Here is a 21,503-nt window from a genome sequence, read left to right as displayed (position 1 = left end):
ATGTGTGGGGTGGATGTTTAAGTGCTTATGATCAACAGACAAGGAGATCATTTATTTTTGAAACTAAGTAGTCAAAATTCAAGGTCACTTTGAGTTAAACACATTTAGGTCAGGGATAGACCAATGACCAGCTTAAGCTTTAGGCCAGGGATTGACCCTGAGGGAGCTTAAATCTGCTATTGCTTTTTCCTTGAAATACCATTAATTCTTGCTCATTGTGGCTGGGTTCCAATTACATACACAAAAGAATATATTTTAGACAGAAACTTTATAAAACAGGAATTCAAAATAGACATTTCTATAACCAGTGTGCACAGGATGTTAATCCTGTGTGGTCATTCACTTCCATTTTAACAATTTTTTTTCCTCTTTTTTTTACCTTCTCTTTTAATTCTGAGTGTTTGTCAGAGATAGCCATTAAAGTATTTGAAAATTGTTTGTTCTCTGCCCAGCAATTCGTCGTTCTTACTTGCTCAACGATGTCAAACAAATATAATCAATGGTTAGAAACCTCAGGAAGTTGTTAGAATTCCCACCCCAAAGGGGCTTAACAAACCCTAGACAATTATTCCATTTAGAATGAAAGTGATTTTCATTGTGATATCACATTTCCCTCTGATCATTGAGCAGTGCATTGGGAAGCCCAGTATTTATTCACAATTAAAAAAAAAAAAAAAAAAAAACCTATGTACATCCTGTGCCCAGATTCCAATCTGCTTCATCAATCCATTTTGTCAAAAGGTTCTCAGATGGAATCCTTCAGCCAGGCAAACAAACATACCCAGGATTTCCCCTTTAACTTTTTGGGAATTCATTTTTACACGTGCATCCATTTGACGGAAAAAACAGTTATCGTCTTATTTCATTTGATTCAGGTGATTGTGGTGCGCCTGCTAGCTTTCTTCATCTAGGAAGTGCAGCAATCTGAGTCAACTTCCTCCATCTCTGTTTTTATATTGTCCAGTGTAATGCTTCCTCCTTGTACCAAAATAGAAATGGTTTGTTTTTGTAGCAAACTTGGAGACTGGCTATGGAATATACTGGGTTAGGATAAAGGAATTTTCTTCCCCCCAAAGAACATTCCACTTATCCCAGGGGAAAAGAGATGGATGTCCTGGGGAAAAAAAATGAAGCATGATGAAGTCTTTTCTTCTTAACCAAAATATCGCCTTTATTTGACAGCAGTGTCACTTGCAGCATCATTTTCTAATTTCATTTAATATTTGAGATATTTTGAGAGTAGAATGAATGTATGACTTTGCAGTGACAGGTGTTGGCACAAAATTGAGGAAGGAAGAAATGAACTTCACTTTGAGTCAAGCGGGTGGTTTGCATTGTAATTAAACATAAACATTTATATATTCTGGTCTTGCAACTTAATATCTTTTACTATATCATATCCTACACACCATTAGATTCATGTTCCCTAGTCTGCAGGTTGATGCTCTTTTATATCTCTGGCTTGTTGAGTTTCTTAGAAGATGTTATGTTCATATGGGTAATGACATACCCATTGTCTTCTTTATCACAGAAATGAGAAAACAAGAAAAAGTGAGAAAATGGCTCTAATCAGATCTAACGGTGTGCAAGAATTTTAGAATCTGTTTTTTGCATTGATTTTGCATACTACTGTATGTCACCAAAACAATATATGTCCATGTGAATTTTCATAATACTGTATAAAACAAAATAAGAAACCTCTTTCTTCTGAAGAGAAATGCTGCCACAGAAAGGTAGAAGATGAATACTTATGGAACAGAAGTCCAGCAAAAAAAGAAATAGTCTACATCGTTTACGTTTAGTCATCAATATGACTACAAGCTATCTGACCAGCCAGGAAGAGAATAAATATTTGATCATGTGATAAACCAGTTGAATGTCTGCATAGGAACCCAAGCCATAGAAAAGTAGCCAATTCAAGATACAATAGGAAGCCTCTGATAAAGCCACAAATAGAAATTAGATTTCACAGTCTATGCTGCTATTTTGATACCCTTCTGTGATAATAGCATCTTCCAAACTAAACTTGCCTGCATTAGAATCATACAGAGACTTGAAACTGTTGTACCTGTAATAATCTAAATGGTGCTAAGAGAGTAATTTGTGCCCTGGAGAAGAGTGAGATGATCGTGCTTTATCTCAGTCCTTCGTGTAATGTGGACTGACTTCAGGGAAATATTTGTATACTTATGTGACAAGTATATTTACCGAGGTAAGTATTTTCTCCAGGTAAATGTGTACTTGGCAAAAAAAAGTTGGAGACAATTGGGATTCCAACTGAGGAAAATCATTTAAAGTAAAAAAGGTTACTTGCTTATTAGAGGCCATAGTTATTTTATTTTACATTCTAAAGATCTCGATCAAAGAAATGTAGAAATGAACATACAGAAAGTTTGTTGGTGTTTACTCTTAGATTGCGAGACCATCTTAAATTATGGTCATCAGATTTTTTTTTTTTTTTGCTTTTTATGGCCACACCCTAAGAAGGATGCAAAGATCCCAGGCTGGGGGGTCCAATCGGAGCTGCAGCTTCCAGCCACAGCCACAGCAATGCCAGATCTGAGCCATTTCTGTGACCTACACCGCAGTTCATGGAAATGCTAGATCTTTAACCCACTGAGGCGGTGGGGGGGGGGTCAGGGATCAAACCTAGCTCCTCATGGCTGCTGGTCAGGTTCGTTAACTGCTGAGCCACAGTGGGAACTCCAGAAAAAAATCTTTTTAGTCTGTGTGTGTGTCTGTATGTATATATACATATGTGCATCTGTACCCCCTTTTGGATAATTACATCATTTATGAAATGGATTTTTGTCATGGAGTTTAAGTTGGTTATTAAATACCATCCACTCCTTAGGTATAAGCTATTACCATTTAGTAAATTTTTTTTCTCTATACCAATCCATTTTATCCATTTACTAACTAAACACCCATATTAATTTAGCTTATGGATTAAATATTTTGTTTATAGTGACTCCTACTGGAGAGCAAAAAAATCCAATTGTTTAGCTTCTAAATAAATTAATTCAGTAATACCTCCTTTTTTCAATGGATAAGGATAGCCCGGGTAAGCTCCTTTCCCTGACTTGACAAAATTTACCATTCATTTATGTTTAAGCCTGTGAACATAGATTTTGATACACATGGCAGAAAATAGGTATGCTTCTCATGCCAATAGTGTGATTTGATATCTTGGCTTAATAGCAAAGAGTTTAGCGTGGTCCTGTACTTTTATAGTTTTTGTCTATTTTAAGAGACTTCTCTTCCCACCTGTTTTGGGTGGAAGATACTCATTCTCATTTATAACATGCCCCTGCTATGCTGAAAGAGCCGTTCTCTCTTTTACACTTCAAAAGAAACCCTTGTGTTAGAGAAGGAATCTTAAACCTGTGATTTAGCCTCCATCATGCTGCTGCCGAGGAGCAAAAAGGTGGTAATTCTCATACAGAAATGTCTGACCCTCAAGATTAAGCCCTTGGAATTTCATAACTTTGCTCACATCCTGATTGCACTGTTTCAGTAACTTTGCAATCTGTGAAATGTCATTCAAGACTCTTTGTCCCTTAATTCTGTCTTTAAAGTAGAAATGATAATACCTGTCATGGAGTACTGGTTATGATGATGGAACTAGAATAGGCAATTGTATGTTCTTTAAATTGTATGTCACTGTACATGGATTAACAGTCCTATTGTCACAAATTTTTGATAGGGTGGATATTTACCTAAGATGGTTATTTACGTCATAGGTTTGCTTGTTCCCATTATGTTATGTAATCACTGTATGTTGATGAATATCACTGCTTTCCTGGGGGTATGATGTTTAGCTAATTCTGCTGTACCAGGCAAAAAAAAGAACAACATTGTAGAAGTACGCGTCAATGAAAAAAAAAAAGTAGGTGTTCAATGACTTAAACAGAAACATGGAGTTGTCCCAAGTTCTATGAAGTTTTATTTTGGGGAAGAAAACAACATTCCTTCATATAGCCATGACTCATTCATTCATTCATTTGTTGAGTACCTGCCTTATTCTGGGCAAACTGCGGGGGTACATGTCTGTATTTATTAGATTTATTTGAACTTTTCAGTAACTGAGTAATATTGCAGTCATTATTCAGAAAAAAAAAATGTACAATTTGGGAATTCCCATTGTGGCTTAGCCAGTTATGAACTGAACTAGTATCCATGAGGATGCAGGTTTGATCCCTGGCCTTGCTCAGTGGGTTAAGGATCCAGTGTAGCTGTGAGCCTTGGTGTAGGTCCCAGGCACAGCTCGGATCTGGCGTTGCTGTGGCTGTGGCATAGACTGGCAGCTGCAGCTCCAGTTTGACCCCTAGCCTGGGATTTTCCATATGCTGAGGATGCAGCCCTTAAAAAAAGCAAAAAAATAAAAGAAAAAAAACGTACAATTATTTTGATGAGATCTGTGACTGGGAGTGAATAGTTCAGTTCCTTACCCATAATAGTTTGTTGTCTGATTGTTTAATATAGGTATGATTGTTCCCACTTCACAAAACATTCACTTTAGTCATATTTTTTAATTTTATTAAGTGCGCTGGTTACATGACCTTGGCCATGTGGTCAGATCTCTGAAGGTGTAAGAAGCCTGTTGCACATTTCTCTGCCAAAGTGGGGAATCAGTAAATAATTATGAAATGATTGAATGAATACAGAAATCCAAGACTCTTCACTGAAGTGGTGCAGAGTATTTGTTTGTTCTTTGATGCAATCATTCATTCATTCAGCAAGTTTTTATTGAATGTTTACCTTGTAGGTGGTACTGTACGAATGCGTTGCGGAGTTCTGGTCAGATAACATCCCAACTTTTGTGACAACTCTAGGTATATGTCCCCAAATCCCCTTCACATGAAATATATCTATCAAGGACTTTTTTTTTTTTTTTTTTTTTTTGCCACACTCTCAGCATGCAAAAGTTCCTGGGCTTGGGATTGAACCTGTGCCACAGCTTTAACCAGACCCACAGCAGTGACAATGCCGGATCCATAATCCACTGAGATAAGAACTATGTGGATGTATTTTAGTTGGTCAGCACTTTTAAACAATAATTTTACTGGTAAGAAAGTGGCAAAGAAAACACTTGGTCACACTGCTTAATTAGCTCTAGTGTCCTCAATGGTGGTTGCAGTGAAACATCAGAGAGCTTGGTGGCTTACTTTTTTGTGGCTAACCTCCATTTCCAGTCCTTTCAGAGATAAAAAAGGACTCTGTCTAGCTACTGCTAGTTAGGTAACTTGCCCAATTTTATGCTGATGAAACAAACAGACCCAGGATAGAGTCCCTTAAAAATTGGTTGCTAGGATTAAGGCTTCTTTTAAAATTATTACGAAACACATGGATTTATGCATATAGCTTCAATTGTTTCTATACTTCTGTGCTAGCTCCCCACGCACCACACTAAAAATTTATCATGGGTGATATTTCTGTCACAAAGAAAACTTCAAAGTCTGAGCTTGCAGAAATGTCTCAGTTGACAGGCCACTGACTTGAATTCTCTGATTGAAATGTACTCCAAGGTCAGCAAACCAAAACTTGAACATCACTGGATGATAATAATGTTCCCTGTCTCTCTGGTTGTAATTCATAGATCACCTTTCAAAGGAGTATATCTTTATTAATCATTGAGGATTTGAACTTTTGAAATTTCAGACTCTTTTTCATTAGTTAATGAAGCCCAGAAGCTTAGTGTTCTAGTGCCATTTTGATTTTTTGAGTCCCATGTGCCGATTTGTCAGGGTTTAAAAATCTCTTTCACCTTATCAGATTAAAAATATTTATTTATACTCATGTTAACAATAAATTTAAAAGCAAGGAGAGCTTCAAATTTTAAAATATTAATTGTGACTCCTTAAAGTATGAAAAATTTACTTATACTTAATTTATAAAAAGGCATTTCTATGTTTGCAGCTTTGTGAGAAAAGCCATTTAATATAGATAAAGCAGAATGGCTCTTTATCAGACTAGTTAAGAAATCTTTCTAGCCGTCCACCTATGAAAAGTTAGAGAGGACCTAGAAACAGGCTTCTAAATAAGGTTTTTTTTTTTTTTTTTTTTTAAATTAGAAACAACAAAGGAACAACAACCAAAAAAAAAAAAAAAAAGAAAGGTGTCCTAACTTACCTTCCTTTAAATGCCAGCCTCTTTTCTAAGCCTCGGTTTTAAACACTGTCCTTTGGTAGGTGGGTACCTTAGCCTTATGTATGAAACACTGAGGGTGGTTTAAAGGTTACAAATGTGATCCAGTCAGATTGACAACTAACTGTTCTAATGAGGAAAAAATCCTCAAAGCATGAAATTTGAATGAAATGTGTGATTATAATTCAAGTACTGTTTACACAAACCTCTGGAGACCTTCAGAATAAATGCAGAGCAAGTGAGTTAGACAAACCTCTGGGCCTTCTCTATATGTGTGCATGTGTGGTGTGTGTGTGTGTGTGTGTGTGTGTGTGTGTTTATTTTACAGTGTGGGAGAAACTTTCCACCATTAGCCAAGGCTTTGCTCTTCTGAACGGACACCACAATCCCGCCGTTGTATATTAATACTGTATGTGTTTTGTTACCACGTTGAGTTGTAAGGAAATAGGTGCTTTGAATTATTAAAGTTGATTCTTGAGAATAGATGTATGCTCGGGTGGCATTTGCTTCGGCATATGCAAATGATTTAGTTTCATTTGGGATCAATTCCCAGAGGCCCTCCTTTCCTGCGATGCTCTGAATTTGGCAAGCTCAAGTCAGCCCATCTCTCCTCCTCCCACCCCCTTTCTTTCTTTCTTTTTTTGTTCCCTTTCCCTCTTTTTTGTTGGTTGATAAGAATATTTTTAAAAATAAAACAGTAAACAAATCTATGCACTTGCTTGTCAGAAACCTTGTGATCTAGAAAGATCCTGTTGTTCAATTGCAGTCCATAAAGGTGAAGGAAGGTTTTCACTTTCTTAATCACTTAAAGTTTAGTGAAAATTTAAAGTTTAGTGAAAATGTGCATGGAATGCTTGTTCAAATGTTTATGCAGATTTGGGCCACTTGGATGATGCAAAAGCCGTGTTTTCCGGGGTGCCTTTTAGGAACTGACAGCTGTAAGTCACTCGGCGGTTCGGATGTACCCATAACCTCTTGCTTTAGAACCCAGCAAACAAACAGCGTTAAGTGGGTGGTAGGTTATCCAAAGCCACAGGGAAAGCCCCAAACTCCAGACCGGAGAACGTGCCCATTCCGCGTGCCTCGTCGCGGCGCCGGGAGCATTGTCCGGTTCCATTCCGTCGGCTGGCCTTGGGACACGCGGCCGGCTGCGGCGTGGCGAGGTGAAGTTCACAGGCGGCCGGTTCTGGGAAAGCCTAGAGCTCCCGGACCTCTGGGCGGGCCACAGTTACTCCGTTTTCATCCGCAACCCTGTTTTGTAGGTCGTTGACCAAGCAGTCAGAAAACACTGCCCCCTCTCTCCTTTTGAGCGAGGTCAGAGACGTGGTTTTTTGTTTTGTTTTTTTTTTTTTTTTTTTTCTTCTTCTTCTTTCCCTCCCTCTCTCCCCTTTCCCTCCCCTTTCTCCGAGTCGGTTCTCAGGCAGCTGCGTACAATGCTGGGAGCTAGCCAGCAGCAGAGACAGATGGCAGAGTTATTAGATGTGCATCATACGATTCCCTTCCTGCCACTCGCTTTTTAATCAAATTAAAACAAAAAAGAAAGAGAGGGAGAGAGAGAGAGGGGGAGTCAATTAACTGCATTTGTATTCTGCTCAATAATGGACCCTGTTCCACTTTTACCCTAAGGCAGTTGAGTGGAAATTTTAGAGAAGAAAAGGGTGCCTAGAACAACAACAACCAAAAAAAATTTTTTTTGTTAAAAGAAAGAAAAAAAGAAAGAAAAAAGAAAGAAAAGAAAGGGGGGGAGTGAAGACTGGAGAAATTTGTCCGAATCGGCATGATTCGAGGAACTAATAAAAAGCCCTCGGAAAAGTTGAATCGATGTCGCGTATGCATTAGGATTTAGAGCTCCAGCAGGGCCGGGCTGCCTTCCAGCTCCGCTGCGCAAACTTGAGCGTCTGACAGCAGCGCGGCGGCCTCCCCCGCCCGCCAGGAATGGTCTCTTCCTGCTTTGCATATTCACCACGCTTGGCCCGGCCATATGGGAAAATGCAACTGAAGGAATTGTTGTGAAAAAAGGGACAGCGAGTTTGAAATAAAAGTTGTTAGAGTGGTACTGAGGAGAAAAAAGAATCCGAGACCATGTACTGCGCATACACAATCCCGGGCATGGGCGGCAACTCTTTGATGTACTACTATAATGGGAAAGCGGTAAGCGGACGCGGGCTGCGAGGGGGATTTTTGACAAGTTTTATTGTCGCAAGGTTGAGCATCCTAGGCGGTGATCATTGTTTGCAAAGTTGTTCCAGGACTGCCGCACCTTCCTCGGTGCCATGAAATATTTATCCTTTGCCAATCCTAGGATGTGGTGGTTGTTTTCTTTTTAATTTTGTTTCCCTCCCCCAGAGTAGGGGAAAAAAATAGATGGTTTCAGAGCTTTAGAATGTGGATACTAGAGCGAAAGTTTGCAGTCAGGTAAAGTTGGGAGGTGGTAAAATGAAAAAAAAAAAAAAAAAAGAGAGAGAGAGAGAGACTTTTGGAAAATTCTTGTTCCTTCCAAATGACTGTTTAAAAGGAAAAGCAGATATTGAGAAAGCTCAAGTTAGGCTGAGAGGAAATCTGGGGTAAGTTTCTCCCTGGACTGAGGTTTTGTGATATCTAGTCCTATTAAGTTGGAAGCTTAAGTGAAATGGATGTAGCGCAGAGAATCTGAGAGGTTAAAATAAAGCAAAGACGTAGAAGTGAGACATCTAATTAAGAAGTAGATTATATAAGCTTTTTTTTTTTAAGCCAAAAAAAGGGAAGAAAAGAAAAACAGGGACCCATTCATGCATATAACAATATTTTTGTAAGTTATTTGTGTTGTGTGGCTTCTTTCCTCATTTTCCCCCCTTCCAACAGAAACGCTTTATTTAAGAAAAAAAATGTGTTTGGTATTTTGTGCATAACCCCAGCAGAAGGTTTATACTTGCCATCTGGAGGTTTATTTTTTTTTTCCCTTCGGCTGGGCCCTCTGAAGGAAAAGGATTTCAATATTTTCAAATCGGTATGTGGGGCTCTCTGGAAGAGTGGTTGGGGGATAGGCAGCAAAGTTTTATTATTTGAAAATAGAAAAGAAGAATAGGGGGGAAAATGAAAAGCAGCCATTTACAAACTGCTCTCTTTGTGTACTTTGAAATTCCATTTGGATTGATCTTAATCAGGGTGTGATAGTTGGACCAAAAGGGACCGATCAGAGCTTTCAGGAAGGCCCAGTTCAGCTGTAACTATTGGCACAGGCGAATTAACATGTATGTGCGACGGTATATGCGTGAGTGTATATACATGCCGATGTGTGTATAACGGTTATTTCTAGCCGAGCAGATACTGGAATGCACACACATATACAAGTGTTGGAGGGTGCAGAATGGTTTAGGAAGATTAATAATTTCATTCAAGAAACTGATTTTATGAATGGGCAACTGCTGAAAGAATATTTACTTTTATTTTGAAAAGTACGAGGAAATTGTCAAAAGTTCATAAAACTATCTTGTTTTTATCTTTTTGAAAAAGAGAGAGAGAACCTAGTGGGTAATTAGAAGAGCACTTAAGTGTGGTAAGGGAAATACAATTTTAAAACAAATGGCTTATGTTGTGAACTGATCAAGTAAAGTGGTTAAATTTGTAAACATAAATCATAGGATTATGTAACTTTTTTAAGTGCCTAATTTGCAATTGGTGGTTACTCCTATATAGTTCTTAAGAATTTTGCCTGTGATCTTTTTGACATTTCCATGAGTACCATAGTTAGTACCTTGAATTTTAAGGCATTTTTAATGACAGTTTTGTGAGTGATACTATCATAGTCAGTTAGAAAAAGTGTCTCAGAGGCAATAAAATAGATCCGGGGATTATATGACCCTTATGCATTATAAGAGTATTTCAGTGAATATAAGTTTCTGTGGTTTTTATCTTTAGAAATTACAGTGATATGATTTTTATATGTTGTTAATTTTGCATCTGAAATGTCTGAACTGACCAACATTTTAGTTTAAATTTTGGACATTTTAACTCTGTTTTAGCCAAAAGGAATTTTTTAAAAAATATATGTGTTCCATTCTCACAGCTTGCCAGTTGCCTCTACCATAAGAAAATGCTGAATATGACATCATATCACTAATATGCCCTCTCAGTTGCCAAATATTTTGGTTGTTAGATTTTTTTTTTTTTTTTTGAGAGGATGGTACTCATAAAATGAAGATCGCTCTGTCACAGGAAATGTATTTATAGGAACTGTTTTAAGGAGCTTATTAAAAACAAATCTGGTGATGTGTATCTCTATTGATTCAAACACTAGAAAGAGGCAAATTGTACATACATTATAGTTAGAAAAAATAGCCATTTGGAACACCAGCAGAAAGCTTGTGAAACCACGGATGCTTACCAGTTCTTCATTTTAGCTTTAAGAAACACACAGCAAAGTCCAGTCGTATGTGTTCCTTGGATGGAGCCGATTCTATACCATTTTTTAAAAACGCCTTCATGCATACACTGGAGAAGCAGATTTTTGTTTATTCTACAGTGTGTATTGTACTGGCTCTAATTCTGCATTCAGCGGCTTTTGATTTGGTGCCAGACATCTTGTGGAGATTGTGTATGCCATGCGTTAATTGTTCAAAATGCCTATCGAAGAGACTTCACATTTCTTGAGTTTCATTTGTTGTTTGGGGTTTGAGGATCCATGTATTTCTGTGGCTATGAGCTTGGATGACCAATGTGTGTTTTAACCTAAATTGTTGGAGTTAAGTATGATCAGCTATTTGTTCCACAGGCTTCCCTCTGAAGACAACACAGCACTGAATTCCTTTTTTTTTCCCCCAGTGACAAGTCAATTACTTGTTTAAATTCAGTTTGAACTCTCTGAACTGAGGGAGGCCAGAGGAAGCAGGTTTTCCCTGTGAATAAACAAAAGAAGAAAAATGTAAAATCATTCCAAAACACTGATTTTACGTTGTGGGAAGAGTACAATTAAGCATTACAACAGTTATGATTTCTTCTCTTTGAACTGGCAACTGTATATGGGGTTGGTAAAGTCAGTTTTCCTAGAAGTTCCTAGCGAAGGAAATATTATAATCAATGATATTTTAGGACAAACAAAGGAAAATGTGGATTTTCTATCACCTTCAGTTATGAACTGTTTCCAAGACCATAATAGCCCATAGCAAACTGTTTCCTGCTTTCTGTGAAATATTGGACCTGCCTGAACGGTGGCTTCATGAAGCCAAAACCTACCAGAAAAAAAAAAAAAAAAAAAAAAAACCCGGGGGCGGAGGGGATGATACCCCTAGAACTAGCAAAGACTGAATCTTGAATATAAACCACAATGTATTTTTAAAAAATCAGCTCCTCCTCAGGTGAGAGTTGAATGAATTTGACCACACAAACTCTGTGCTTTCTTTTCTCTGTGGACTAAAGGTTTAAATACAAATGAATTTCATTCTAATCTAAATTTTAAAAATTGAAAAAGCATTACTCCTTAGCTACAGAAGAGAGGGTTTTTGCAGAGAAAATCAGTACAGTTTCTTTCAAGTGCTGTGAGCATAAGCATCTATCAGATTGCATCGCTGTGTCCTCATTGAGGCTATAAGCAGTATCAGGCATTACCTGGTCCACCATGAGTATAGTTCTAGCTCAAAATTTTGATTTTGATCACTGCTTATATATTCTCATTCCTTGAATAAGAATTTTAATAAGTATTTATTTGATCAAATTCCACATATCCAAAAATAAAGCAGTTCCACAAAGCTAAAATTATGGCACAAGAAATTGAAAACAAAAGTGGCGAAATTTCTTCCTAATGGTAATTTAAGATCACATCATCAGCGCTCGCCAGCATGTGCATGTGTTAAAAAACGTATAGAGAAACCTGTAATTATTGTAATTGCTCTTTTTGCTTTATACTAACAAGCTTCAAACCATGTTCCAAACTAGTTGTTTTGAAATAGTTATTTGTCAAGTCATCAAATCTCAGAAAGTAAATGGTAATGAGCTTACCATGTTTATATTCTGACTGTTGGTCATAGTATACAGCTTTTCAACTCCAGAAAGTTGAGAAATGAAAATGGTGGTTGATGATTTCTGATATCAAGGTGAAAAAAAAAAAGAAAATAATAAGAAAATTATTCCATGACTCCTTGCTTAAGATGGAAGAGGGAACATTTTAATTCCAAAATCTCTGTTGGGAATGTGTTCTTAGAAGAAAGTTTTCCTATGAATAAGTAAAAATCTCAACCAGTCACCCACATATTTTTAAAGCTAAAAATCAGGATATCAACTATTTAACTTTTTTATGTACTACAGGAAGTGCTAAGAAAAAAGAGAAAAAAGCTTAATATTTAAATAGCACCAGTAATAATATTTTCCAGTGCATTTTACATATGGCCCTTTCTTTGCAAACCTCACAGTTGTTCCGGTAGCCTCATGCAGGTAGGCACTGCATTTTAAAGTTTTCAATAGTGTATTGACTATGTAAATTCGGTTTAGTATTTTTAAAAGCTATTTCATATGCTTACTATTTTCAGAACCATGATTATAAATGAAAGTAGCTGTTCAGCTGCTATTACAGAGCAAAAAATTGCTTAGGTTCAAACTAATATAATTTTTCAATTCCCCACTGATTCAAGAAAACAAAGCACATCAAAGGCAAAAAAAAACATGCAGGAAAAACTTCCTTTAAGTGAGCTTACTTTTTGGTATTATTGACACTATAAAGCATTTTAATTTACTCATTTTAAAATAACAATGAAATTTTTTTTTCTGTGTTTGATTGCTTATGAGAAAATTATGTTGATTTTGTTCTGTAAGTTTAAGCTGGTAAAAATTCACAAGACACATAATCTTGATATTGTGACTACATCTTGCTCTTCTGCCTCTGATTAAATTTCCAAAATCCCCGCATTAGATTCGCAGATGCTAAGATTGAGCATTCTCTGAGGCTGATGTCTTAGGAGGAAAAGAGGGATCGGTTACATATTTGGTTAGTTTTATTTAATCCCTAATATCTGGTAGGTCTGAGCATTTTGGATATCGTGTTGATAATTGATAAGCATCCTTTCAGCACTAGGCGATGGCCTTGTTTCAAGGAGGATGAGGAGGGAAGGGCATTGGAGCCTAGGGAGAAGAGGGTGGGAGAAAAAGGTGACCAGGAAAAAAGATCTAATAGCTGGTGCAGCCTTTAAATACCTTTCCAACTGATCTACAGGAAATTGTGCTGAAGAATTGTTTGTTTCCTGTTCCACTATAAATGTGGTTTGCATTACACTCCCTATTTGTGTTTTGTTTTGCTTTTTTTTAAAAAAAAAAAAACTAAAATTGCAGTACCACTACGGAGGCTTGAGAATTAGTAATTTCTTTTCTTTCTATTTTTTAATGGCTTTTAGCATAGTTTGATTTTTAGACATTGTCATATTTCATCATTCTAAATGTTATGTATGTTCCTAAGCCTCCTTGCAACTTCTATTACTGTGATGCCACTGAGGGAAAAAATACTATAGTGTCATTTCTTTAGAATCACCATGTAGGCCATACATATGGTCAGCAACCTGCCATCAGGAGATACATTTTTTTAAAAAATCGTGATTTCTAGTCCCATGAAAATATATAGGCTTTAGATATGATGTGGCAATTTTGAAAGTTGTTAGAATTCAGGTTTATTTTTATCTTAAATGCAATAATATATTTTCTGTATATCAAACTTAAATACTTGTTGCTGAGAATTTCAGGACAGACAACACAGAAGATTAACAGGTCTCTCCCCCCCCCTTCCCCCCCTCCCCCGGTTCCCTCTAATGTCATCAGAGTTACAATAGAGCTCGTTTTTGTGTCAACATAATTTAAAAGTACTTTTAGACTTAAGTGTTTTTTAGAGTCAGTATATATTTGGGTTTAAGTTAGTTATTAATACTTCAAATTTAATTCGAAGGTGAGATGGGATAAAGTTATATGTGGTAAACATTATTGATCACTAAAAGAATAAGAATTGGAACTCTGTGTATTTATAAGACACTTATAATCTATTCAGGAAACTATCATAGTCCTAATAAAAAGCAGTGACCTGTATACCAGGAGACACAGAGGAATAGTCACAAAACTGAAAGAGACACTTCCATAAGATAATTATATTTTAGGTATGAAGTGATCTGCTAAAAACTATTCATGGAATTTCCAGAAAACTTCACTAGTTGGAAGCTTTTTAACATTTTAGAATCTGTACTAAAGTATTTGGCACATACATTGGATCATTTTAAGCGTATAGATATTATTGCATTTTGTTAAGCAAAACAAATTTATTCTCCTGAAGAATAGTTCTTAAGATTTGGGGCTTGAAAATGATTTGAGAATTAGGTATTACTCCACTTAAACTTCGGGAGACTTTCCTTTTTGCAATGCTGAACATTTATAGCTCAGGTTCTAAACAACAGCCTTTTATTAACAGACGTATTTATGTTATAATCCATATTCTGATTAGAATTTCAAAATTCACGTTTCTGATATTTTGGTGTTTCGGTTCTGCGTTGGTTCAAGTCCCTACTTAGTTTCCTTCAGATTTTTCCTCCTTATTTCTTACAGTCTGCACGTGCTTATCAGCGCATTTTATTCGAGTGACTTAAAAGGGACACTACGTCTATAACATTTTATGTGGGAGTGTATCCTGTTTAAAGGCAGTCCACCCCCAAATGGGTATAAAGAGTGGGTTTAAAACACCTGAGAAGGCAGGGAGCAGTGGAGATGGTGGTCTAATTTCAGACTCCACCGAAAAAATAATGCAGGCTTTGGCATCCTCCAGGGACCCAGGGCTGTGCTTTCCTGGAGACCAAATTACACTCCTCCAAAGAGAGGGCACATTGAGGTAATTGGTAGGACAGAGCTGGGAAGAGTTGAATTCCAGCTGCTTCCATTGTAGCTGACCTGCAAATGAATATGGGATGTGAAGAGTCGAGGCAAACATTTGTCTTGACTCTTTCACCTCCACAAACCTAGGGGTGAGAATTATAGAGTACTGAATGACTGCACCGATAATGATCCTGTGCAAGGGGGAGTTGCCATGTTGGGAAAAACCTCTCACACCATATTCTAAAAAGAGTTGATGCATTTACCAACCGTAGTCCAATTACTGTAGCCCCAATAAAGTTTATCCACAATAGGGGAACCCTCCTTGTTCTTATCTGATGAGTCTGTCATGGGTTCTCTGCTCTTGGTTACCATTTCTAAATGCTCATAATGAAAGACATTGGGAAAGCACTGGAATCTCATCTCCAAGAAAGGAAGTAAAAGTCAGGAGTGTCTTCACTCTTTTTTCTTTGCCCAGAATGCGTGCTCTCTCCTCCTTCTTCTTCTTCCTCTTCTTCTTTTTTTCTTTTCTTTTTTTTTTTTAAGGAGAATGATGCTGTATTACTCAATAGCTTTTCTAACGAATAAAACAAATTAAATTGATGTTACATGCATATTTAAACCCCATCCAGTTAAGTACTGACGTGATTAAAATAATCAAATGTATTACTTAAAAAATTAAAAAGGATAAATTTTGTACCCCATTATTTTATTGACTTTTAAATACAAATTGCAGAAATGTTTACATTCCTAATGGCATTATTAAGCTAAACTGACAAATCAGAGGAAAAAAGTTGATTGCCCAGCACATTATTATTTCTGCACCTGTTATTACAATTCAGAAGTGGAGCCTTCAGCATACAGGAGCAGGATGGATGCTGTTTTCTTAGGCCTCCTTTGTGTGATGTGGGGGCTGGGATAAATGTTTAACAAGTGTAGTTTCACTTTGTAGTGCCTTTTTGCGTGTTGATGTGATTAAAAGACTACAGTGTTTTTCATGTAGCTTTGAAATTAATATGCAAATAATAGGGGATGGAAGAGCTCTCCTGTACTATTGCACCAAACCTCCCTGAGCAGAATTGGGGAGGGAGGGAAATCAGCTTTTTAGTAGAAGTTATTTAGGGTATTAATAGTGCCCACTTTTCATTTTTAACCTGTGAATCTGTAAGAAAAATAGGGGAAGAAGAGAGCCATCTCAAATTAATTTAGGTCGAGTTGCAGATCTGGGCTGAAAATCCTCTAGATTTTTCCATTCTGGTTGTTGCTTGGCCAGAAGATTGGTAGGCTTGGAGTAAATGTTTTAAACAGTAATGTGAGTTCTCTGATATTGTGAGTACTTTGGTTTGAAAGATGTGTTTTTCTTTAGTTGATCTCCTCCTTGTCTTAATCATACATTATTTTTGAAACATTTAAGTCCTGCTTCTCCTTGTAGCATAGATGGCAATGACCGTTTAGTTAATACAGCTTTAGAATTTCTTGGCTGTTCATTGTCCACAATTAACTTCACACAGGGAAGCATAAACTTTCCACAGCCAATGGAAAATATTATTTCCTACTCCCACCCCTCCCCCTTTTAGGTTCTTTAAGAATATCATTATATTCTTAGAAATGTAAGGATATATAGATTTAGACTCAGACCGGGTGAGGGGAGGAGATATCTTTATTTCATTCCACCCAACAGATAGTTTGAGTTTGTAAGAAGTGGTTAAAATGCCATTATTTCCTCGAGGTTACTAGTTAACATTATGCATATGAGTTTAGATTTTGTCCTGTGTAATAATTTAAATTCCTAGACTTTAATAACACATAATGTGCAGCATGGATCCCACTTAATCTCCCCCCTGGCTTCACAGCAAAATGTTTACATAAATGAACTCTCAATTTTTATATCAACTGTTTAACTCTGCCTTTCCAGAGCTAATACTATTTCCATAATTAAACATGTTCCCAGTTAGTTCCAGAGGAATATATCTTTAAAGTGCTGTTCTTTTCTGGTTTTTTAAAGCCATCTATTGACTAGGTCAGCATGGAAATGGGAGCCTGAGTTTATTTTAAGCAAATGCTTTAAAGCTATGACTCTACCACTATTGTATTAGACATTTAGCTTCAGAGGGAGTAAAAAGATAAAATTCCATCATATTTTCATTTTGTTACATTTGCAGCAGAAATACGTGCGCCCAAATTGGTTATTTTCAACTCATGACAGCTGTGATATTTAAAATGATCACAGCTGTTGTGACTTAAAATTGATTTTTCTATTAACACCTGAGAAAAAGACCTGTACCGTATTAAAAACTTAAATAAGGTAACTGTAAAATTAGATATGTTGATGTGAATCTGGTAATCCTCCTTCCCAAAGGTTGCAGAGTACAGCAAACCTCTTGGATGCTTATAGGGAATAAGCTAAAACTGCTGGAAATAGATATGTGATTGTTAAATGCGTTTATATTTTTTAAAAATCATGTAATAGCAGATCTTCCTGGCCCCACTATCTTGTGTCAGTTTTGCCAATAAAACCTTTCAGGATTCAATTTACTTAATTAACCCCAAGAAGGATGACTTCCATGAGTCATTATAAGATCCTAACCTCTAAAGTTTTTTTTTGTTTGTTTGTTTTTTACCTTGCAGATATGATGTTGAGAATTGCAAAACCACACTAAATTATTCCGTATGGAGGAAGTTTTGGTTTTAGGGCCCTTTTCCTCCATCATTTTTAGATGATGAGAAAAGGAAAAACAGATGAAAAAGGAGAAACAAATGATGCCTAACCAGTCTTAGGCTAGCACTCATTTTTGGAATGTCATACCTTTTCAGGTTCTCCTTGCCAGATGCGTTTTAACCTGCTTTAACATTAGATGGTGCATTCTGCATTTGGTAGAGCTATTTTGATGTTGACCTTCTCAGGATACTTAGTGTTAGAATCTCAACTGTGGCAAAAGATCACCTTTTTAACAATATAACTGATTGTAGAAAGATTAGGCACGTTTAGGTACAAGATAGTTTCGCATTGTGAAGTAGATGGTACAGTGTATAAAACATACAGCTGGCCTGATGTGGAATTATTTATAGATAACCATGCCTTCACAGATGCATTGCCAATAGGGAGCTATGTAGATTAAACTCTTTGGCTGGTCCTAGGCTTTTTACCTGTGTAACTCAATCAGAATTGAAAGCATGACAGATTTATGATGATAAATGTATGGCTGGATGGGAGAAAGTATGGATGGATGGGTGGATAGAGGGATAGATTACATAACTAGACAGTAATAGATAATGCCAATTATTTATTACTCAACTTGCTTATTCATCAAAAATTTATATCCACTGCATTATTTTGATCATTGCCTGCAGTTTAGGGTAAGTTTGCAGAAAATAGCAAACATTTCCCATCGCACAATCAAATGACAATAGAGATGGTTCCAAAAGTTCCAGAATGAACATAGCCTACCTGTTTCAAAGTGGTAAGCTAGGACTGATGTGTACCACAAGATCACAAGGTCCAAAGGTCACATAGGTGATCATGACTGTAAATGGATGTTTTCTTGTTTAGCTGAAAGAAGATACGCCTGGAGATGACCACTGTTTATGTGAATATTTAAGCAACTCGAAGTGGATATTTGTCCCTGATGTACTCCCATTACAAACAGATGTCTTTAGAACAGTCGTGCCCCCCCCCCCGGGGGGGGGGGTGTAGGGCAATATCTGGAAAATTTGTGATTGTCACAACTGCAGGAATAGTGTGAGAGTTTGCCTCTGCATTGAGTGGCTAGAAGCCAGGGATGCTGCTCATCATTTGGGAAGCCCTTCACTGGTGCTGAGCTGGAGAAACCCTACTTGAGAAGTGGTATATCTGGACCTTAATAATTAATTCCTGGCATGGTGAGCCACCTTACAAATGATGATAGCTTTCTGTTCTTTTCTTTTTTCTTTTCTTGTCCTTTTTTTCTTTTTTCCCCATAACAATTTTCTCTTTTTTGCATACCACACTATGGTATTGTCCAGCTATTTCCACCATTTCCCATGAAAATGTGGGATTGTATTTGAAATGTTATATAAATCTCGTATTTGTGAAACAACCAGAATCAAAGCAACTGGCCTCAAAGTGGCTGTTAAAATATGTTGAGTCAATAATGTACATTTATCCATTCCCTAAATACATATTTATATCTTACCTTTCAAAATATCTTGAATACTGTTGGTGTAACTGTTGGTTTATTGGAATCCTCCTAATAGAAAAGTTTATTATTATTATTATTTTTTTCTGTAGGACGTGAAAAGGACATAAATTAGCATAAAGAAACCAATGACTAATTACATTTGAGTATTTTTGGCATTGAGGATATCGTTTGCATCATTAACTATGACCTTTGCACCAAGTAAAGATTAAAGACAAAAACCAACGTTAAAGGCTTTCTTTTCAGCTTTCCCAGTAACACAGCTTCTTTCTCCACCCACAACTGGGGATCTCTCTTCCTGCCACTGCTGGGCTTCCATCAGTGTTGGATAATTCTTGGCAGTGATTTGGAAGTGATTTTAAAACCCTGATTGCCTTCCCTAGCATCCTGTGGAGGAAGGTGGCAGTATCTGGTGGCAGAGTCTTACACCTGCCAACTTGTGGGACTCAGAAGCACACCTCATGTCTTAGATGCCAAGGTTTGGAGAGAGCTGCCAAGTCTGACAGTAACTACTGCCACTCTTCGATTTCCTCCCTGTGCCATACAAGGTTTTCTGAGGTTCCATGGCAATAGAGATGGCAGTCAGGCACAGAGTGGCAGCTCTGATTTGAAGTCTATCTTAGGTGTGGGATATGCTTTCAATTATTGCTCAGCCCATTGGCTGTTCTATTTCAATTACATCTCACAAGTAGCCTTAGACTCTGTACTGAGAATCTTCCTGATACCCTGACCAGCTTAGTGCATCACAGTTCTGGTAAAATCATGTTGATGCCTTTGGGTTTTACTGTGTCTCTCACAACTGAAGCCATCTTATATAATGGCCTTAAGTTTACATTTATTTTGATTTGTTTTCCACTTTTATTGCACAGAGCTGTCTGTATACGAAGTGAGCAATGGGAAAAAAAATTAATGTGTGTGCCAGGCAAGAAATAGAGATATAAAAATAAAGAAATAAAGAGAAAGGAAGGAAGGAAGAGAAAGAAAAAAAATTTGATGATCATTTCATTGATCAGAGTATTTCTCTTTCTGGGAGATGGTGAATTTTTATTATTGCAAATTTAGTTTAAGTCAGGGTTCTTTGAGGGAGCAGGGGCTTTGCTTTTATTTTTGATCAATCATTGATTATCTGTGTTGGACTCAATATTCTTCTGTCTCAACATCAGTTTTTGAATAATCTTAGAATAATAGCTTGCTTACGCATCATGTTTGGAATGTCATTCAGAGAGCCTTCTTGTGTGGTATTTGTTAGACATGTATGGAGTCCAAAAATAAATCTTATTGTGACTTTCTTTAATAATTAGGAAAGTCATTTACAGCTAAAATAAAGCTTGTAGTAAATATTTTATTGTAGTAATAATATTCAATAAGACACATTTGCAAGCTTCAGTTTTTTTCTGAATGCTTCCTTAAACACTTTCTAATTTAATCCTTACTGCATCACTATAAGACATGTGGCCCAAATGTTAACGCATTTCACATTTCAGATAGAACTGAGATGTCCATTGAGGTAGCTACTTGCCACATGAGGCTATTAAGGTTAATGAATTAAAATGAAATAAAATTCAAAAAATTCAGTTCTTCACTTACACTAGCCACATTTCATATCTTCACAAGTCACATGTGATCAGTGGCTACTGTTTTGGACAGCTCATATATGGAACATTGGCATCACTGAAGAAAGTTCTGTTGGACAGTGCTGGCCTGGGGAGGAGTCATGTTAGAGGATTAAATCACTTGCTCAAGATCATATGGATGATAACAGAACTAGAGGCACTTCTGCTGTATATTTCAATATACTTAAGCTTTTTATAGCTTTATATTCAACATACATCTGAAGAATGGATATTTTAATGCAAGCTAGCTACCTTCCACATTTTAGTGAATGCGGATTTTGTCTGTTTTTACCCCCTTCATTATTATTATTATGAAGTTTAAAGCTTGAGGTAGAGAATCTTTTCAGAGGATACAGCCCTTTGTCTGCCTGCACACAGTCGGCATCCTGAATTATCTTCCTCTGAATAAGAACTTCTCCAAGACAAGGACTGTGTCTTAGTGCATCTTTTTATACTTGTTAGTGTATTGTGGACAACTAAGCAATGTTTGTACAGCCAAGCAGATGAATCACACATGCACCATACATGGCTACGCTTATACATACAGTTAGGTAAGACTCTGAAGAATCTACTTAAGTAGAAGCCTCCCCCAGAGCTGACCTCCATGAAATTTAGAGAGCTTACCCCTTGGTTCTGGCTGTTCTAGTACAAAGTGGAATTTGACTAAAAGAAAAATAGTATGTTTTTCCTCATATAACCCAAACACATCTTCATAATTAATGAAAAAATCTGCATGTCTTATCCTCAACCCTTGTTTAGT

At 36.9% G+C, this 21,503-nt stretch overlaps 1 protein-coding gene across 50 annotated transcripts in view; it reads left to right on the top strand.

Annotated features, from left to right (window-relative positions):
- The window catches only part of TCF4 (transcription factor 4), a 365,126-nt gene that overhangs the window by 255,295 nt on the left and 88,328 nt on the right, over positions 1 to 21,503 (top strand). For 4 of the 50 annotated variants that reach the window (XM_021093578.2, XM_021093592.2, XM_021093580.2 and 1 more), the window contains exon 1: positions 8,127 to 8,298. The exons of the other annotated variants lie outside the window; for them this stretch is intronic. In XM_021093578.2, the coding sequence (XP_020949237.1) occupies positions 8,230 to 8,298 (69 nt within the window). In that variant the 5' untranslated portion in view covers positions 8,127 to 8,229. Of the gene's footprint in view, positions 1 to 8,126; positions 8,299 to 21,503 lie in introns of those variants that run through there. 50 annotated transcript variants of the gene reach the window in all.

This window comes from Sus scrofa, chromosome 1 (genome assembly GCF_054392235.1).
Source record: "Sus scrofa isolate SSC_HxYL_T2T_F1_AM1 chromosome 1, Sscrofa_HxYL_maternal_Yorkshire_Landrace_v2.0, whole genome shotgun sequence".
NCBI lineage: Eukaryota > Metazoa > Chordata > Mammalia > Artiodactyla > Suidae > Sus > Sus scrofa.
Note: the sequence above shows the minus strand (reverse complement) of the source record. Positions and strands in the feature narration are given on the sequence as shown.